The sequence below is a fragment of the Rhynchophorus ferrugineus genome, unplaced genomic scaffold (assembly GCF_030347505.1).
Source record: "Rhynchophorus ferrugineus isolate W39M unplaced genomic scaffold, kcgeb_rfMv2 rfM9, whole genome shotgun sequence".
Lineage (NCBI taxonomy): Eukaryota > Metazoa > Arthropoda > Insecta > Coleoptera > Curculionidae > Rhynchophorus > Rhynchophorus ferrugineus.
The window spans coordinates 40467921-40490646 of record NW_027472588.1 but is presented as its reverse complement, the minus strand read 5'-3'; the positions used below and the strand labels follow the sequence as shown (position 1 = coordinate 40490646).

Genomic DNA, 22726 nt, shown 5'->3' with positions numbered 1-22726 from the left:
ACGTGTAGTAGATAGGTTAAACAAGGTTTTTGTTTAGTTTTATTTAGTTAATACAACGATTATTATGTACATATATTATTTTAAAACATCTTTTTCATACTAAAAATCTAAGTTTGAACATTTCTTCAATTTTTAGAGAGTTCTTTATTTATTTTTTGAAGTCGGTTCAATTTTTTGTTAAAAAATGCACACATATGCGATTATCACCCCAAGAGATAACACTCTAAAAATAAAACCACACCCATCTATAATCAGTTTTTCAATTATCTTCGGGAATGTATTTAAATGAAACGAAAGCTTTCGATCGCAAGAATCAATCGACGAAAATAATTAAATCCACTGGAATACGCCAGTAAATTTGGCGACGAAAAGTAAAGTGATTCATGGTCGGTTTACTTATCATTCACTTGTTTCCGCTCAGTCACAGCGCTAGACGAATAACGAATGCGCCGGCAAGCTACAAGCAATAGGAAAGTCCGCTTCCTTTTCGTCATTACTTTTGTTCCGTCGTACATACGATGCAGACTAAACGAGCTCTGGCTCAGTTCTAAGTTATTAACCCGTAAACGGCAGTATGTTGTTGTTTTTATTGATAGTGTTAACATGTACTGGGGTTGAGGATGTTTTCGGTCAAAATTGTGAATCGAAACAAACTTGCGGTCAGTGTATTCAAGAACTAGGGTGTTTTTGGTGTAATGCCGCAGTGAGTATTTCATTTTTAAAAGCGTTAACTAAGAACCAATATTTCTATATCAATAAACATGAACGTAGCGGTATATCTTAACAAGGTAACCAATAACGATTGTCAGGTACAGTCGATAATAAACAAACGAACAACACTTATTACAATAAACCTTATTTATATCGTTTGATTACTGGAAGATACATATCGCCTTCTGATAATTAACCACAATCGACTTGATATTTATAGCAAAAGATTCCACAACAACGTTACAATCGATGAATTAACCTCGTCTACCATTTATTTTTCAAGAATTCTGATGTTCTTTATCAGTTTTAACGGGAGCCATACGAATTCCTTTCAAAGAAATGATCCGACTCCCTTTGTTTGCTTTTTATGAGTCATGACCACCAAACTAAACAAACTGAACGTCTTAGTCACTGGGAATATGGGGTCGTTATCCCTTAATATCCCTGTATTGTATGTACGGTGGTGTATCTACAGCACATAAATCCTTTACAAGAATAGTTTCTACGATAGATATGTACAAAGCTCTACAATAGAACTGAAGAATTGTGGTAATATTACTACTACTGTTGTACTGTTGCTATAATCGCGGGTTCGAATCCTGCTGGGGCATCGACGTAAATTCATGTTTGTGATTTCATTCATGTTTAACATATGTGATTGTCCTTAGGCAATATTTCAAAAATCCGACAAGGAAAATGATCCCAGTCACGCCGGTAACCAGGCTGAGTAAGACGGGATGTTTCAGAGAGAGTGTCTTCGTGAAAAACTACTTAACAGAGTTAAATAACCAATTTCTATTAAAAAATATTTAATTACCTTCACAGATAATCTCTTGACTTGATGATCTTTCATGATTCAATCATAAATCACTTAATCTCGAGTTGGAATCTGTTTCTATATAACATACTACTTCAATTTTATCCTTAAATGCCGAGGCCTTCAATGTTGGGGTTCCCGAAACGTTATCAGTACCATTTATGTTATTTCTGGCTTAAAATTATACTAACAAAATATTGTAAACCACAAAATGAACCGACTTCAAAAAATAAATGAGGAACTCAGTAAAAGGTAAAAAATAAACTTAGATTTTTAACGCAAAAAAAACGTTCTTAAATAATATATGTACATTATAATCGTAATATATCTGAATAAAAATTAACAAAAAGCTTATTTAACCTATCTACTACACGTATTTTTTATTCTGCTATATACACACAATTTAGCTTAATACCTACCTAAACCTATTTATCTATTTGCAATATTGTTTTAACTACTACCGACTCATCAGTTTGAAGTCGGTACGAGCAACAAATTAGATTTGTATTATTCGTAATTTAATTTTGTGTATACGCTACATGTTATTATATTTGTATCGTTTGGACTCGGTAGTCGAACATAGAACCTCCTCCTTTTTTGAAGTCGGTTAAAAATAGAAATGTTTTCTCAATCTATTCGATTTTTTAAAAGGCATAAGATAATAATTTAGAACAGGAGGTGTCTGCATGTGTTACGTAACCTATCAGGCTAGCAATTTTACTTACAGTGACTACTTAAATGACTCTTGTCGTTTCAAAAATAAAACATGTCTCTCAAGATTCAATTTTTAGAGATCATGATTATACTTATTGAACTGATTCTGCGAGTTATAAAAATTGATACAATCGTTTTAATTAAAAGTGCCTTAAGCTCCACTCAAACGCTACTCCAAATCCATGTATTAACATTTATGTATTATAAAACATATATGTATTAACCAAATGCAATATCTTTCAAGTGTCTTCATTGATTGGCATCGGAAATCAGTGCTTTATTGCGAACTCTTTTGTGAAACTAGTCAGATTATCATTGTAAACGTTACAACTAACAAATAAGCAAACTGGACAAAGAACAAAGAAATAATAGTATTTAATAGGCACAAACATGCTCTAAACTCACATTGTTACAAAAAACAGCATCCACCTGAATGGTAGGTTCTTTTATTAATTTTTCTAGTCCTAAGAGTTTTATTTTTTCAGGACCAAATCGTTCCTTAACCAGATTTCATATTTTCCATGTTGTTGCAGGTAAATACGTCACATTGTCTACCGACTAACCAGGAAAGCCAATGCGCGACCAAAAATAAGCAAAAACCCGCGGGGTTTTTCGAAATTGTCAGCGATGTCAGTCTATCGGAGTCGAAACAGATCAAACCTCAACATATACGCCTCAAGCTTCGCAAAAACGAGAAGAGCACCATCAGATTTAAGTACCAACAAACCGAGAACTATCCTATAGGTAATATTCGCCAACCTTCATAATATCTCTGATGATATCGCCTTGATGTTTCGTTTCAGATTTGTATTATATAATGGATTTGTCATACTCGATGATAAAGTCGAAGCAACAGCTTGCCAGGCTGGGACAAGAGTTGGCGGCCGAGATGATAAAGAAAACCAACGATTTCCGAATCGGTTTCGGCAGTTACGTGGATAAACTGGCCCTGCCTTACGTCAATACTCTAAAGTAAGTAGAAGTTGATTTATTAAGTATCACTGGACGGTAGGGGATGTCTGACTAATGCCTAGTCTAGTCTAAAACTAAGTCATAGTCTAGTCTAAAACTAAGTCACTAATGCCTGACAACAAGATTTTTGGAAAACAACTACAAAAATGAATCCTCAGCTACAATAATACATGTTCCAAATCTCCATATTTTCTATTTCAATTTGCAACGGTGCCAGTTCTTGCAAATTATATGTATATTTGAAGAATATAATACAAAAACAATCTATTATGAAAATCTAAATATATTTCCCCAAGCCATTATATCTTAACCCAATTCCAGTTTTTTACATTAATAAAAAGTCAATGAATATAAATGATGAATATGAATGATGTTATCTATTGAGGTTTTCCAAAAATCAATTAATTTTTAAACATAAAATGTTTTTTCTCAAAAAACTAATATATTTAATTGAAATTGTGATGCTCTAATGTACAAGTCTTCTAATAACTATTTAATATTATATATTTCTTAAATATATTTAAGATAAAACACGATAACATATCACTAGGTAACTAGAACACGCATTTTTTCCAGAAATAGTAATAGTGCACTATAGCGAACTATGTACACCGGCTAGACCAACAAATTGATTGATTTACTTTATTTTTCTATCTTAAGTATATTGCGGTTTAATCATTATATATATTTTGAAACTTCACAAATTATCAGCCAGAGTATTTTTTCATTTGGCGAAATCGTCAGAATTCATCTAAAAAACTGGTACGTTTAAATAGAAGGAAATAGAAACCCTTAAAGTTAACAAATAAATGAGTTATTCTACACCTTCAGAGCTGAAAAAACATTATGACAGTTCAGCAATATCAATATTGTATTTATTTTATACTAATGATACCCGAAATGTGAAGAACTACACACTACAATACTTGCTAATGATACTCTACTACTGCTTAAAAGAAACAACATTAAAACAATTGTAAATAGAGTACAGCACCTGTCAATAACATTACTGAGTGGACAAAAAATTGGTAAATAAAGCTGAATGCTACGAATTATACACTTGTCATCTTACTACTACAAAATAACAGCTAAGATATAGTAATTGTAAATCAAAAGTAAATCTAAGGACAAATATTTGACTTATATGGCGCCCTGCACAATGTTTTAGGTCATAATACGTTATAGCCCCTTAAAAATTTACCCAATATTTGAATTCAATAATGCAAAAATCCTATATGATTTACTTTCGATATAACATAATCTATTATAAATAATTAATCCTCTTCTATCTATTAACATTTTTATCTGCACGCTTTCATTTTAATATGAAATTTAAAACCAGAAAACCCAATTTTGTGGTAACACATCCGTCAGATAACAAACCGATAAAATCACATATCTAAAATTAAGACGACAAATATTCTTTAATATATGCGATAAAAGTCATGAGTAAAAATATCTTGAGAATACAAAAGATATTTTTAAATGATAAATGGGCAATTGACCAAAGAGAGAGGATTAGGGATGTACCAAATTATCGATATATCGCTTTTAATATTTTTTGTCGCTTTATAATACTGAATTATCCAAAAAAAATATCAGAAAAAAAAATAATTTTTAAATAAATTGGGTTGGGTTCTATCTATACCATTTCCCACAGTTGATAGCTCAAGTCGCTGACATAATACCCATTATAGAATAAAAATCACATGGAAAGTAGATAGAATGAGGCATATTTAAATCCAGAAATATGTTGAAATAAACAGATAGCAATCCAATTTTCAATGAGGCACTTGAAACAAAAGAATGCATAACAAAAATATACAGAACAAATGACAACAAATGTCTAGTCAATTAGTCTCAATCAAAATGGGCGATACAGAATGTATAAGCCTGTCATAACATGCCCACGAGGATCTGAAGTTAAAATGTTGACAGTCCTTGCAAATTATGCGAATATTTGCAGAATAAATGGAACAAATAATTTTCATAAACTAACCTAGTATTTCTGTTAAACTTAACCTAATTTTTTGGTACATTTTTTGTCTCCTACTACAGAAAAAATTTAATATGAAGAATCTATAAGAATCTATGAATGAATAATATGAGAAAATAAGATAATATGTAATTATTTATCAATATATAAACATTATAACAACAAACCAAAGTTATAGTTCTCGAACTAACCTAAAATTTGTCTTAAAACCCGAATTCAAATTTAATTAAATTTATTGATACAATGTTCATCATCTATAATATAATAAAAATTATGTCAAGAGCCTTGTATAAACACATTCAATTTATTATACAAATATAATTCATTTATCAATTATTTCTGCTTCTACTCAATGGTATATCTAAGCAGTGGAAAATTCTAGATGGTCCCAACCAAACAGTATGTAAATTCCTCTCTCAATTCATTTAATACAAGCAAGAAGTGCAATTCAGGTCCAAATACGTTAGGTCAGTAGAACTAGCATTGGGAACTATCGACTGAAAACAGCCGAAACAGTCGATAGTCAAAAAACTAGCGATTCGACTGTTTTTCTTATCGTTATATCGTTCCAAAATGCTGCTATATTAATATACAATATATTGTTATTTACCAGCAAACTACCAAAAAAAAAACATAAAACTATATATATTACATATAAATCGATGTAAAAATAAATTGGGTACATTTTTGTCAAGGTCGCGGCTAGGACGACAGAGTCAAAACGTTAAAAATCAGTCGAATGAAACTAGTAGAACCAAAAATAGTAACTAAAAGTACACGACTGAGATAGTCAACAGTAAATAGTAACAAAATCAGTCGGACCGAAAATAGAGACCGAAAACAGTCACTGGTAAAAAGTAGTAAAATCAGTCGAACCAAAACTAGCGACTGAAGGAGTCGATAGTAAAATGTAGTTAATTACTAAACAGTCGATAGTCGACTTCAGTCGATAGTTCTCAACGCTAGTTTTAATGTATTCTATTTCACATTCCTGTCCCTTTTCTGCCAGTATTATACCAGCCAGAAAATAATAATTTATTTTAACACTTTTCTGGAGTTTTACATGCCTATCCACCCTTGGATTACATTGAAAATATGTGATTCTGTTGAGATATGCTCACATAAAGGATACCGAGTCATATTTAACTGTGCCTTAACTTTCGCAGGGTCAACTATGCCCAAAATTTAATGAATTAGGCAGAAAATTAAATCCAATTTGCAAAATTAAAATTAAAATTGATTAGTTACGCACCTGGATGGAATGTCTTCATATATCTCTTCAGATTAGAGGTGTTACAATAGCTTTTTTACAATATTCACAAATTGATGAAGTGTCAAAAGCCATGTTAAGAAAATAAAGTAAAAATTGTTTAAAAAACAAGAAGCATATAAAGATCGAATTGTTTGTTTCGAGGGAATGCTATTAATACATTTTATGCAAGTAATTATCAACAATGTCGCGACCGAGAAGACCTTATCGTTCTCAATAAAATCGTAACACAACTAAGATTCGGAACAACGTGTTCATTTAAATCCACCAGTGTTCCTATGGGATTGTACAATTTATAAAAGCTGGCATCCGTTTTTATTGAATCCAATATCCTAAATTACCAGGAGTACCGGACAGTCAGTGCCGGTTTTTTGTAACAGATGTCACTAGGTTTAAATGTACAGTATTCAATGTCATTAATTAATGTCATAGATTTATACCTCTTTGATAAAATCAAGATTTGTGTCTGAAAAAGAAAAAAACCAATGAAAGTCATTATTTGTTGGTAGAAACTTATGGTAAACTCTAACCTTAACAACTTGTGAGGCATGATGTTGAAAAACCAAAAGTGGCGATTTCGATGTGCAAAACAAAGAAGGTTCTGGTAGAACGAAAAAGTGTGAAGCCGCGACACTGCAAGAGTTATTGGATGAAGACCAATGTGGCCAAAGAAACAATTAGCGACCGATTACGAGCAATGGAGAAAATTAAAAAGATGGGAAGATTGGTGCCACATCAATTAAACGACAGAACAATGGAAAATCGAGAAATCGTCTATGAAATGCTGCTTCAGAGGTTTTTCTGCATCGAATAGTGACGTGTGAGCAAAAGTAGATTTATTTTGAAAAGCCTAAGCAAAAAAGAATAATGGTTATCACCTAGCGAAGCCGGCCTATCGATTCCAAGGCGAAATTGTTTTGATCGCAAGACAGTGCTCTATATTTGGTGGGAATAAAGTCCAGAGACCAGATGAAACAATTAATAGGGATCGCTACCAACAACAAATGTTCAATTTGAACCAAGCATTGATCGAAAAACGTTCAGAATGGGCCGGAAGATAGAGTAAAATGATTTTACAGCACTATAACACACTGTCTCATAAGGCAAAACCGGTCAAAGAAGCGTTTGAAGTTCTTGGATGTTCTCGCATCAATGGGATACGCGCTTGCAGAGCAGCAGTTCACAAATTTCGAAAAAGTTAGAAAATGGCTCGACGAATGATTTCGCTCAAAGGACAAACAATTTTTTTGGAACGGCATCCATAAATTGCCAGAAAGATGGACAAGATATATAGAATCAAATGGCCAATACTTTGAGTAAATAAATGATTCCATTTTAATGAAAAGTATATGTTTTTTTTTATAAAACCAATAATGACCTTCTTGTACACATAGTAAGTATAGCAAAAATGTGAACTGTTAGAAGGTACAAAATTTTCTACGGTAGCCTAGTTTTTTTAATAATAAGATAATAGAGGTTCTCTGTAGGATTGTCGAAAAAATAACGATCTAAAAAAAATCGATATAAAAAATATCGATACATTTTTTAATATCGATATTTTTTCGACAACCCTATAAAGAACCAGAAATTAGTATTGCATCAGTGCAATCTATGGGTCATAATTTGAATATCATACGATGTTAAAGATGCTGAGCACGATCCTGATGTCTGATGCAAAAAAAAGAGTGCTATGAACCTGAGTTTTCGACTTTGAAGGGAGAAAACAACCAAGAAAGTAATAGGATTAGTTTTTAGAATAATGTTGTTTTTAAATGACCAACTCATATTATTGTTGTAGCCTCTTAAGCCATTTATATGCAAAATTTTGCGAAAAAAGACTATAGTTCACCAAAGAAAAAATAATTTTCTATCAAGATAACAAACCGGATAAAATCACATTAGCAAAAATCAACTAATAAAAGTGCAAACTGTTTCATTAACCCGCTTCTTCGCCATATTTAGTTTCCTTTAACTTCTAACACCTCTCATACGTAAAAAAATATTTCGTGGAAAACGATTTTCGACAAAAGAACGAGACGATGACGTTGTTCCGAGTTCTTCCACGTTGCCAGTTCTTGTAAATTATATGTATACTTCAAGAATACGATATATTTAGAATATATTTTTCTGTATTCGAAAATTAACCTAAAATATCCTTTTAAATTCAACTTCAAGTCGTTTCTTGTTTAATTTTTTTATACAGGCAATACACATCAAATGATATGCCTCTGAACTTTTATTTTATCTAATTACAGGCTCGGTTTTTCTAGAAATAAATATAATTAATTAACTATAAAACTAATCCTACACTATTAATTTACTGGAAAATATTATTTTATTTAACGGAAAGAAGAGGCGACTATGTAACGAAATGACCCTGGGGGTTCTTATTTATTAGAGAACAGACCCCTTCGTCTGACTCGTTCACCATGCAGGTAGTTTAAGTAAAATTATGTTTGAGTATCGCCTGTAAAAAAAAAACGGCCACAATTTTATCTTTTATTTATTGTAAAATTATGTTCGTCCGCCAGTTTGCATTTAAAACTAGAAAACCACTTGAAATTATTATTTTATTTAGTTGAAAAAAGATGCTTGTTGAACGGCGATATAAAGCAACATTAAGGGTAAAAACAGACCAACCCGTCTCACTCATTCACAGGTAATCAAAAAAAAACAGATGCCGTATAATATGAACCTTATTACATAATATACACACATAATGAATGAAATAATGTAAAGAAATCTATCAAATCAATCAAAAACAGAATAAGGTAATATCAAAAAAATGTTCCTAAAGATCCTCCCCATTCATCACTCAGATTATACTATATAAAAAAAACCCGTTGCATATAAAAGTTGATCTCAAACCCCTCAAGAAGATATGTCATACTTTTCTTAAGCATAAAGTTAAAATAAATCCGCAAAAGCTAACAAAAGTGCACAAAGGCTCTTGTGAATATAAAAAGCTATACTTTTTACGTATACGGAGAAACGTGGATGTGATATGAACATACGGTCCATCCAAAATTGACTGAACACTGGATGAGAGAGCTCAGGGAAAACATGAAGAACCATCCTCTCAGTTTTTTTGACTAATTAACAGGGCATATAAAACATTTTTAACAAACTAATTGAACCAACTTGAAAAAATAAATGAGAAGTAAAAAACTGTCAAACCTAGATTTTTAACGCAAAAAAAAACGTTTTAAAATAAAATATATACATAATAAGCGTTGTAATAACTAAACAAAAATAAACAAAAGCTCTACTATATGTATTTTATATTCTACTATATACACACAGTTTAGCTTAATACCTACCTAAACCTATTTATCTGTTTAAAATGTTATTTCAATACTACTACCTTGAAAATGCTTGAAACGGGCTAAATTTTACTCAATAAACACGGCTCCATTCAGTTCAAATGTAAGTCACCTCGTATGTCTCATATCTACGATTAATTTTACTGCATAGTAAATGCAACACGCTCATTTGTTAATATGATTTAAAAAATTAAATGAGTAAGCTCTGAAATCATCACTTTTATAAATATGTTGCTATAAACATGTACGAAAAATTAGTTAATTAAAACATTCCCGATAAAAAAAACCATATTTTTAATGTATCGCGAAAGCTGACATGGCTGAATTTATAAATCTATGTTAAATATACAATGTGTCTCAAAAGAAAGTTTAATTTAATTTCACTTGCAATGAATCTTGGAAATCGGTGCCAATGTTATAGAGTGGCATTGGAAACTATCGAATGAAGACAGTCGATAGCCCCAAAACATTAGAATCATGTAAATGGCAAAAAGTAATCGAAGGAAAATAGTCATATACCTAAATAAGACAGAGATGGGCGAATTCCTTCTCATGCTAATTTTGGAAGAAAAAAGGAAAGACATAATTGTTGATTACTTTCTGTTGTAAAACATTTTTAAAAGAATTTGAAAAAGGACAGTCCTTTTAAAATGATTTTAAATGTCAAACAGAAGCGTAAACTCTATCCTTTAGAGTTACTTTGGATTTGTAAAAAAACAACTAAATAATGATCCAAAATATTTGTTATCAAATTTTCATGATATTTGAAAAGTAAGGATACTAAAATAAATGTAAACAAACAAATAAACGAAGATATTTTCCTAACATAAAATAAGGAGATACGTGTTCTTTCTCGTACTAATTTTGAGAGAGAAAAAGAAAGAAATAATTGTTGGATTATTTGTGCTGCAGAGAATAGTTCATTCAGGATTATATTGTGCTAGAAAATTTAAAATAATAATTTAAATTATCAACATAAAACATCTTAACTGAAACCAGCAAATAAATGTACGAATTGTTTCAACAACCCGCTTATTCATCAGATTTAGCTTCGTTTAACTTCTTAACTCCTTTCATACGTCAAAAAATATTTCACGGAAAACGATTTTTACTCGTAAGGACGCGTGGCATGCGCAGTTTGATTTTACCACGTTGCCAGTTCTTATAAATTATACGCATATTTCAATAATATATATATACATATATATATATATATATATATATATATATATATATATATATATATATATATATATATATATATATATATTATCTATATATATGCATGTGCCGTAGAAGCACCAATAACATAAATAATACTATCATTCCATATAGCAACAACGCTAAATAACTCGGACTAAATCTTGATGCAAAACTTTGCTGGAAGGAACATATAAAGAAGAGAACCTAAATTGAAATAAAGGAAAATGCATTGGCTAGTTGCAGTATCACAATTATCAGTACATAACAAAATTACTATTATATAAGCAAACACTGAAATATATATGGATATAAGGAGTTCGATTATGTAGATGTTCTGCAAGGAGTAACAATACAAATTTTTCAGGACAAAGTCCTGAGAAGTATTGTGGGCGCACCCAAATACTACATTACCTACATCGAGACCTTCAGATACCCACAGTCAGTCAAGAAATCAAGAGAATTGCAAGGGGGCATGAGGAAAGGCTCCATTCTCATGAGAATATTGAAGTATTGAAACTTTTGGATACCACCAGAGCAGGACACAGACTCAAAGAATCCACTCTCATCGTCCTGCTTTGATAATTTCCACAATTGAACCATAATCGCACATACAGAAAGCACTTCATTTAATCACTGTTACTTTCTGAGTCGTTATTCGAGTCAATAACTGCACCGTTAATATCTAATCTAACACTATTTGTCAATTTCAAGGAACCTTCAACTAAGGGGTGTTATTACAGACATTTCTTCTTTCCATATATTCAAACAGTTTCTGCTCGTATATCTTTCTAGGGCTGCATGTCTATTGTATAAATTCGTTATCATATTCCATAAAATGATAGGGAGGAAAACGTTACATTCTGTGGCCTTATTAGTCAGCCATCTAATCTACTGTGTATCTTCTTTTAGGCATATTTCTAAAAACGTTAATTACATAAAACGCAATTAAAATTTATTCTCATATCGAATTAACATCAAGGTATGTAGACCCTTTCTTTTTCGTCATTCTAACATTATATTGTTTGCTTTTAGAGATGTTAGTGTTAACATTCATTGCAGCTGCAAGACAATAAAAATATTTCCAATAAAAAAACCAGTATCTTAATAGTAAATAGTATCAAAAATTGTCTCTCTAATGCATTTTACTGAAAAGAAAGGGCCTCTGTTTCTATTTGTTTAAACAACTCTCTGAAATCTGTTTCTGACTGATTATTTATTGGCTTCGGCATTTTCAATCAGAATAATAATAAGAAACGATTTGAAATTTATAAAAACAACCAAATTACCAAAACAACGCTTGCCGATTTATAACCTGTAATTTTAACTAATATTCTGAAGAATTTTGCATTATTAAAACGAATTTACAAACTGTAATAAACAATACATTATACTTTTTAATGACGTGAGTTCACTGCTATTTTGGACAGACTGTAGGAGGTGATTGATCTGCTATAAAAGTTATGCGCTTTAGAAACAGCAGAGAGCGCGACAAGCGGAAATATGTCTAAGCGGGAGATTTAAAAAATATTTTATTTAAAAAATAAATAAAATAGTATTTTCTATTTTCTAAAGTTTCTATATAACACTTTTAAACTCATAATATACAGATATATCCAGTCAAGTTGTGATTACGTCGGGTATTTTAATGATTTTTTACATGTATTTCTTTTTAAAAAAATTGTGGTTAATTATATTATTATATATTATTTGTTTAGACTGAATCAGCCCTGTGCAGATATTTCCGCAAACTGTGCACCGCCCTACAGTTTCAAAAATCACCTCTCCCTGACCAACGACGCCAAGAGCTTCTCCAGAAGGGTAAATGAAACTCGCATTTCCGCGAACATGGACACTCCCGAGGGAGGTTTCGACGCCCTCATGCAAGCCATGGTGTGCAACAAAGTTATTGGGTAAGACGTACTGTTTGCTCTTAAGATCATTAAGTATCAAGAAAGTTTTTTTTATTTTTTACTAGCGACCCGCCCCGGCTTCGCACGGGTGCAATGCTGATACTAAATTAAATACACTACAGAAAAAATATGAACGTTGTATATAAAAACATAGCGACCCGCTCCGACTTTGCACGGGCATAAAATATATATGCCTATGTCACTCAATGAAAACATGATTAAAATCGATCCAGTATTTTTGGTTCATTCATTACTGCCCTTGGCCTGCACGCATTAAATTTGGAGTAAAACAATTCCTCTTCCCCTATACTTACTATGAAGATTTCCTGCTATCTTTGGAATATCTAAATTCATACAATTTTTATTACATTACACATTTTTAAACGCAAATTTTAAATTTGTAATATCTCCGAAAATATTTGTTTAATTGACATGCTGTAAGGAACCATATTGATCTAAATTAATTGCACACTGTATTTAAGGTACTTAATTCGATAAGGATTAATGCCGTATTGCTTAAAATAGCTTCGTAAATAAGCCATTTTCTCACGTAAAAAGTAAACAATAAAAATGGTTAATGTGGGTTATCCCTAAAAGATAAACATATACCATCGCGGACTTTTTTGTAGACCTTTTTATGGTGTACAATACTGTAGTACATTAATTTGATCTAACTCGTAGGGTTAGGCAGCGTTTTTGCTAATTGCTAAATAAGCCTAAAAAAATAGGTTAATTTACGATATCACGTTAGAAACCTCTAAAATTAGCAATGTTGCCTTAGTATATTATGCATGTATTATACATATAAACCTTCCTCTTGGATCACTCTATCTATTGAAAAAAACCGCATCAAAATCCGTTGCGTAGTTTTAAAGATTTAAGCGCACATAGGGATATAGGGACAAAAAAGGCGACTTTGTTTTATACTATGTAATGAAGTATCAGTATTTCAATTGTAATAATGATAATTAAAAATTATATTTTATGTTTCTAAAATAAGTAAATATATATAGTGTAGATGGTTAAAATAGAATTGAATTTTAAATTAAATCACTAAAAGGTAGAAAAAGTTTATATTTAAATCTGAAGAAAGGTTTTTGACGCTTCGCTTAATCTTGAAACACTGACACAATTTTTCAATGGCGGTTTTTTAAAAACTAATTACATTTTATATTAGATATGCTTACTACAGTCTCAATTTACAAATTAATATATCAGTACTGTTCTGCAAGCAAGGCGAGTGCAGATTAATAGGAGGTCAATTGAAAAGTCCCCGGACTGACACGTAGATGGCGCTACTAGAACTAAATCCATATATATTTAGTTAGCCCTAATCCTCAAAAGATGCGTGTATAAATTGGACTGCTCTCGGATCATTAGATTGTGAATTATAGCATATCGAGTGAAGTAACTTTTGTTATCGTGAATAAAATGGATAAAAGGCTATTTCGCGTGTTGATAAAATACTGCTTTTTGAAGGGAAAAAATACAGTTGAAGCAAAACCTTGACTTGATGCCGAGTTAATGGAGTAAAAAGATGGAGTTAATGAGACATTCACCGCTCGGTGCTGGTTGTGCCATTTACCGGTCCATTTACTTTTACAGAAAATATTTAAAAAAACAATAAATTGGATTAATATTTTAACAGAAATATGAATAGAAATCCTCGGTTAAGTTTTATTTTAAGCTACAAAACCGAAAAATACTTTCTGGCTATTATAAATAAAGGTCTTGAAGGATCTATCAAAAGAACAAAGCCCTTGCTTTACTGTTACAAAAGAAAAATATTAAAGTATTATGTGTATCTCAAATAAATAATCTATAACTTGCGACTACTAAATATTAATAGCAGGATCTTGTAGCTGGAGACCCAACGCCCGTCATTTACTTGTCTTGTCAACTGATGCAGTGTCTCACATAGCAGGCGATGGAAAATTGGGAGGGGTTATTGAACCCAATGACGCTCAGTGTCACATGGAAAATGATACCTACACGAAAGGTAATTGAACCCTTAAAACTTATAGTTCCCGCTTTTTTGAATCCTTACCAACTATTTAAACAACCTGTTTTTTTTTTCAAAATAACTTTTACGAATTGCAATTGCGAGAAACAACTTTCTAAGCTATTCTAACTATTGTCGTGCTAGCTGCTTGAAGTTTCATTATGAATATTTCTTGAATGTTCACAACTACTAGAAGTATTCTGTGTATGAACCGCGATGATAGCTGTTACACAGTAAATAAAAGGTATACCCCAAAATCTGTTTCTTTTTAAATCTACATAATTCTCAATAAAACAGAAAAATGTATGTATTCAAAGTATTGACCATTTGGTTCTAGACATCTTGCCCATCTTTCCGGCAATTTATGCCGATCATCCCATCCCAAAAACACTGTTTGTTCTTTGGGCAAAACCATTCACCGAGCCATTATCTAATTTCTTTGAATTTGGGAAATTAATGGGAAAAATTGATAATTGGACGGGGCAAGGTCTGGAGAGTACGGCAGGTACGATAATATATCCCATCCAAGTGCTTTTAACGCTTCTTTGACTGGTTTTGCTTTATGAGACGGCACGTTATCGACCACCAAATTATGGCTGTTGAGCTCATTAATACATAAATATTATGTTTATGTCAGGTGTTCATATTATTTTGTCCATCCTTCGTATATATATTGAAAAATATTTGCCTTCATAGCAAAATGTTGACGAAATAATTTCATGAAAATAATTGTTAAGGAAGAAAAGCTCTATTTGATTTGGCAGCAATCTTTTGACTCGGCTTCATTTCCACGGCTTTGTAAAATTTAATATTTAACATAACCTCAATAAAATGACAATTTTCCAGTTCCGATGAACGCGCTCATATTATTTTTGTTTCAGATTTGGTCTACGATTACCCATCTATATCACAAATCAACTATGTCGCCAGACAGAACAACATCAACATCATTTTCGCGATCGAATCAAAGGAAAAGATAGAAATCGAGAATCATTACAGGTCCATATCGGCAGCCATAGAAAACTCCAAAATGGGAACGCTATCTGACAATTCCAAAAACGTAGTTAAATTCATCTCGGAAATATATGATGTGAGTTCATAAAATTGCATTAATATTATACTTAAGCCAAGGCTGGCTAGCGCAGCAGTCAAACAAGAGTCTAATTCTGGACAATCGTGGCATGCGCGCAAGCATTTAAATGTGCAACGTTGCCAGTTGTTGAAAATTATACGTATATTTGACGAATATAATATATAGTCTGTTCAAAGTTATTTCGTACATACGCCATCTAAATTTGTGACATCAAAACGTCGCAATGTTGCCGCATCAACTATGGGTTCAGTTTGACTTTGACATACAATAAAATTCTAATCTAAATGAAATAATTGAACAAAAATAGTATGAAATATAATTTATTTTAACCTTATAATATATCTAAAATCTACAGTTAATTATACAGACACAGTAGTTCATAGGTTAGAGTTATAGCTCTTATCACTATTGCTTTCAAAAATTTTGCATACATCTGACAACCGGACGACTTTGACAGGCTCATTCGTTTAAGTGTTCGAACTAATCGGACAGCGTTGTATCTCTTTTTAACTAGAATAAAATGAGAAGAAAAATATTGTCTGATTCTAAAATGAATTTACAAATTGCGGCAGGCAATACATTGCGAGACAGGCAAGGTTCCAACACATTTTCCTTTGGTGTAACTGCTTGTATTTTCACCAAGTCTGAATGGACATCTTGTATGACTCTGAAGTATCAGTGTAAAGCTTTTTTAAAGCACTTTAAAGCAGTTTTAAGCTTATGCACCTAAAAATATTGCAGAACAAACTTTATTTTCCAGAAACCAAATTGATGATCAGGACTTTTCTGGTTTAGGATTCAGAGTTAGTTCAGCCACCTTCCACGGTTGTGGCAAGTATTGTAGTCTGAATGAAGTATTTATTAGGTTGACGATCTTTCTTTAATATTTTCCTAGTGATCAGGTCAAAACCAGGAGTCTTTTTTGCGTTTATATTATTTTTGATTACTTCTTTAACTTTGGTCAAAGTGACAGATGCTATTATATCCTGTCCAATGGGGCAGAATGATGATTTAACGTAATCCCTGGTTCGGGATTGAAACATCCCTCGAGGTGGTCTGCAAATCTTGTAGCCTTCTCCTGATTATCTCCGGCCAAGCGCCCTTTTTAATTTTCTGGTAGATCTCCACACCGAATACTCAGCACTAGCATTATTAGCAGAATTTTTCCGTGCCGAAATTCACTCATGATGTCAATTTAAAGATATCAGACACTCTAAAGATAAGACTAAAGATGTCAACTGAACGTTTACATCATATCGTTCACGAATATTTGGGTATGAGAAAGCTCTGTACAAAGTGGGTGCCGCGCGAGCTTACTTTTTACCAAAAACAACGACGAGTTGATCATTAGGAGCAGTGTTTGAAGATGATCAAGCGTAATAAACCCGAGTTTTTGCGTCGATATGTGACAATGGATGAAACATGGCTCCTCACTTCACTCCGAAGTCCAATCGACAGTCATCCGTGTGGACTGCACACGATGAACGATGAAGAGATGATCGCCGAAACTGAGGACTATTTTGAAGCAATGGATAAATCGTACTACAAAAATGGTATCGAAAAGTTTATTATGTATTAAAAGTTATTATGTTGAATAAAAAAACTAATTTTGCCAAAAAAAAAACGTGTTTTACTATGGTAGGCCGGGGACTTTTCAAGTGACCTCTTACAGTAATACACAACAAAGTTCACTTTTCATTACAGAAAATTCGAGATGGTGTTAAAATAACCTCACACGCGACCAAAGATATCGACGTGAAGCTAACATCCACCTGTCCGGGTTTCATCGACGGAAGTTGCTCGAACATCAAGCCAGGACAAATAATAGACTTCACTGTTACCATACAACCACGAGAATGCAACATCAAAGGTAAAGATACTCATAGTTTCTAGCGAAAATAACGATTATTTATAGGAAATAACAAGAAGACAATCTACGTCAAACCGGAGGGTTTAGAGGACAGTCTGGCGATCGAGCTGGAGGTTATTTGCGATTGCGACTGCGCACAGTTCCGGAATATTTCGTCTTCGAACTGCGATCAACACGGAGATTTGGAGTGTGGCGTCTGTATCTGCCAGGAGGATTGGTTCGGAGAAAATTGCCAATGCGGTAGGACCGCGGATGGGACGGAAGATATGTCTTTGTGTATCAAACCTGATGGAAGAAACGAAATATGTTCGGGTAAGTCACTATTCGTTTATATAGATTCAGGGTTGCCAACGCCAATTAATCAAATTCCCTAAATTGTGAGAAAATGTGCTAACCTCTTACAAGTTTCCTTTAAAATTACCAGTTATACCGGAGAGTTATTACAGATCTTTCTAACAGATGTAGCTCTTTGAAAATGTCAAGTTTCGTGCCTGAAGACGTGCATTTGCGACGCACATTAGTTTTCTTATTTTTTTTATTATTGTTACTAGTCGTTTTCAAGTAACCTACAATTTTTCTTTATGATAACTTAAATCTAGGTATATAACTAGGAGGACCCATCGGCCCAATCTCAGTATCTGGTGAAATAATGTTTGTACATGCCACTGCTGTATTTTTATTATATGCACCTCACTACACAAGATCAGATGGTTTTGTGTAAACCTAGAAAGTGTTTTGAATTGCTAAAGTAAGGTTAAAATATTAGCAAATCATTTGACGTAGTTCATTTCCATGAAGTTAGCAGACAGCATTTTCAAAAGATTTTCTACATCCGGTTTCAATTTATAAAGAAGGGATGTTTATAACTGAAACCAGGTAGCAAACCTGCTATCTTCTCTGATCTGCCCTTTTAGCAGACTTACCATCTCCATCAGATGCTTATTCTTTACTCATGTCTTATTGCGATATCTGAATTTCCTACTATAACAGTTGGAATTACAAGGTCTCAAATCTGCTCAGCACTTTATTCTGAAATACTTGTATCATATTGATGTTACCTCTCGCAAAACATCCCCATAACGTTTAAAATAAGTTTTACGTCAAGATTCACCCCAAGATACTTGTTACTGTATGGGATAACAGTATTATCCATATATATTGGTATATGAACAGTTTGATTGAGAATGAAATAAATGTGCACTGATTTACTCTCGTTAACCTTTATTCACCATGTCTAGTTCCACTTATTTCTGGTTACATACACAAAATAATAACAAGTATCGCAGTGTCAGCAGCAAATGAAGATATACATTTTCTGTTTTTGGTATGTCACATGTATAGGTAGGTAAAAAATAGGACCCAAAGCACTGTCTTGTATACTCAGTGTTTTATGCCGGACTTTATCAAAGGCTTATGCTACGTCCAAGAACATACCTCACTATGCTTTTTCAATTATGTCTGTGATTCTATATACATGATCATATACGTGATATCTGTACGGTTCAATAAATCCCCAATCGACATTAGATTCACAGCAGATTAAGGAATTCCCTACAAGTTGGCAACGCTGTATAAATTATTTCCCTTTTTTCTAATAATCATGTACTTTAACAGGACAAGGCAAATGTATATGTGGTAAATGTAAGTGTAAAGCGAGACCAAATGAGAACGAACACATCACTGGTAAATACTGCGACTGCGACGACTATTCCTGCCCACTGAAGTGTTCAGGGAGAGGGAAATGCGAATGCGGGAAATGCAGTTGTGACTCAGGTAATATATTAAACAAATACGTTAGTAAGGTGCTATTCGTTTATTACGTTAAACACGTAATGTACATTATTATTTAGAATCATATTACAAAATATAAAACCACATATTTAGACATGAGTAATTCGAACATTATTTTCAAGGTGAACTAAAATGGCAGAAAAACTAATATTGAATGAAATATTTGACTGTTTCGTTCTATAATAAGAAGTAGTCAATTACCACCCAGTCGGTAATCGTTTTCTTTCCAAAGTTCTCAACCATAATTGGACACCATTCAGAGCAAATTACTTTGTAACTCTAGATCTAGAAAATATAGACTACAGGGAAGTGAATAAAATCTAGTGTATCATAGGTTCGTCCTACGCACGCGCACTTAAATAAAATTAATAACATATCAGTTTGGTGTCGTTATGTATGACATTTTCATTGTATATGAACGTCATACAATTTAAAATATACTCTATATAATTAAAGCTTAACGTCAGCTTTAGACGTTTCTATTTGAAAAATAATTCACCACAACGCTATTACAATTATCAATATCTAGTTCTGGAAAGTCCCGGCAAGGTTTGAGTTTGCAACGTTGCCAGTTATCAAAAATTATACGTATATTTGAAGAAGCTCGTGTTTCATCCAATATAGTATCCATTAAATTTTAGTGGCTAGTTTAACTGTTTTATCTGATTTCACCTCTCACTCTTTGATACACTCTTATGAATTGCTGATCGATTATGCTCGAATATAGGAGTTGTCATATTTTTACCAAAAAGGAACCCCAACCTTATATATCTTCAAACGAGCGAAACGTAAATGTTTTTTATTCAATTTTGTGGATTGTTTATATGGTTAACGAGCTGTGATTCTGATTAGATATACTCACATAAAGGACATCGAGTCAGATTTATCTGTACTTTTACTTTCGCAAGGTCGACTATGCCTAAAATATCAAGAATTCGATATAAAATTGAATCCAATTTGCATAATTAATATAAAAATTGATTGGATATGCATCTGAATGGAATGTTTTACAATATGTAAATGGCAATGTCACATAATCATTCGGAAACTATCGTAATTTGCCGAATACGAATAGGATTCTCCAAAAATAGCCACTACACTTGTACACGACATGTATAGTCTATTCAAAGTTATTTTGTATGTTGCATACGTCATTATAGTGCATCTAAAAACTACAGTTAATTATACAGCCACAATAGTTTATAGGTTAGAGTTATAACCTCTTATCACTATTGCTTTCAAGAATTGTGCATACATCTGACAACCGCACGACTTTGACAGGCTCATTCGTTTGCGCGCGAACTAATCAGACAGCATTGTGTCTCTTTTTAACTAGAATAAAATGACAAGGTAAATATTGTCTGATTCTGAAATGAATTTACAAATTGTGATAGGCAATACATTAAACATCTTTATGATGTATGCACAAAAAAACGTTTAATAGACTATATATAATTTTTTAATCTCATTATAGGTTGGACTGGTCCCGGATGCGAGTGTTCGACGGATGTCAGCCATTGTATCGAGCCGGGATCGGACAAAATATGCTCCGGCTACGGCGAATGCGTTTGTGGACAGTGTCAGTGCAAGGATGACACCGAAAAACATTCCGGCACCTACTGTGAATCGTGTACAAGTTGTCCGGCTCAGAGGTAATCGAAAATCAATACTTGTCGACCTAATATAGCGAACACCCGATGGGTTTCCAGATGCGACGAATTTAAGGACTGCATATTATATCGGGTACATGGCCGAAACGTATACGGTAACTCGACAGAGAAGCTGGAGGAATGCGGCGATCTCAACATCACAGCGGTGGCGGAAATCAACGAAAAATGGCAAGACGACGTGAAGAGATGCACGTTCGTCGTTGAGGACGATTGCACGATTCAATTCGAATACAGTTACGTCGGTAAATCGCTGGTATTAAAAGCAGAAAATAAGAAGACTTGTCCGGAACCACCAAATATTCTCGGTAAGCAGTTTTATTACTATAATCCGCTCAATAAAACAGTGAACTCACGTCATCTGAATTGATGACGTCAAAACGTCACAACGTTGCCGCATCAACCCTGGGTTTTAGTTCATTTTGGCTCTAACATGCAAGAAAATTCTAATCTAAATAAAATAATTAAAGAGAAATACTGTTAACAAATTTAATTTATTTTAAAATTATAGTACATCTAATGCACACATTATCGATGGACTAACTAAAAAACATATGGATTTAACTTTAATAGCGCCATCTATGTGTCAGGCCGAGTACTTTTCAGTTGACCTGTAGCTATTATAATTAATATTTTAAAGAATTTTGCAGACGTTTGACAACAGAACGACTTTTGCAGGCTTGTCCGGTTTCATGTTCGAACTAATCAGACAGCATTGTGTCTCTTTTTAACTAGAATAAGAATAAGATGAGAAGGAAAATATTCTAAAACGAATTGCGATAGGTAAAACATTAAACATCTTGATGACGTGAGTTCACCGTTATTTTGAATAGACTATAATGTGACCTATAATGAGAACCTATATTATTTAGGATGGATAATTGGTATTGTAACATCGACAATCCTGGCTGGAATACTGACCCTCATTATATGGAAAGTGTTGACCACTTTACACGACAAACGAGAGTACGCGAAGTTTGAACAAGAACGGCAGAAACTACAATGGCACAGGCACGAGAATCCCTTGTATAATCCGGCCACCACCACGTTTTCGAACCCCCAGTATACCAAGGGTAACAAGAGAGTGTCAGTTCGATTTACCAAAGGCGAAGATGGACCCAGCAAAGATAATGGGAAATGTTAAATAATCTAAAGTGTTACAATCTGTATATTTGTATTAATAAATTTATTTCTATTACTTTTTTATCTTTTAATAATAAATAGTTTTGCCAATATATTAAAGATTCGCAGAAAAAACAATATAAAATGTATTCTTCTACATAACTTCACGCAATGTCCAATCACGACGGATTTTTTAGTTGTATTACATATACCAGATCCGAAGAGTTATAAATACGCATCTAGCCATCAAGTTATAAGGTAAGTA

At 32.9% G+C, this 22726-nt stretch overlaps 1 protein-coding gene across 1 annotated transcript; it reads left to right on the top strand.

Moving 5' to 3' along the window:
* Positions 1 to 292: 292 nt before the first annotated feature.
* On the top strand, positions 293 to 22537 carry LOC143202991 (integrin beta-PS). Its single transcript, XM_076415057.1, has 12 exons — positions 293 to 703; positions 2776 to 2986; positions 3046 to 3214; positions 12722 to 12916; positions 14779 to 14915; positions 15800 to 16008; positions 17716 to 17881; positions 17927 to 18193; positions 19496 to 19654; positions 21147 to 21324; positions 21382 to 21647; positions 22212 to 22537. The coding sequence occupies exons 1-12, from the start codon at positions 575 to 577 to the stop codon at positions 22481 to 22483; spliced, it is 2358 nt and encodes a 785-aa protein (XP_076271172.1). The 5' UTR covers positions 293 to 574; the 3' UTR covers positions 22484 to 22537.
* Positions 22538 to 22726: the final 189 nt, after the last annotated feature.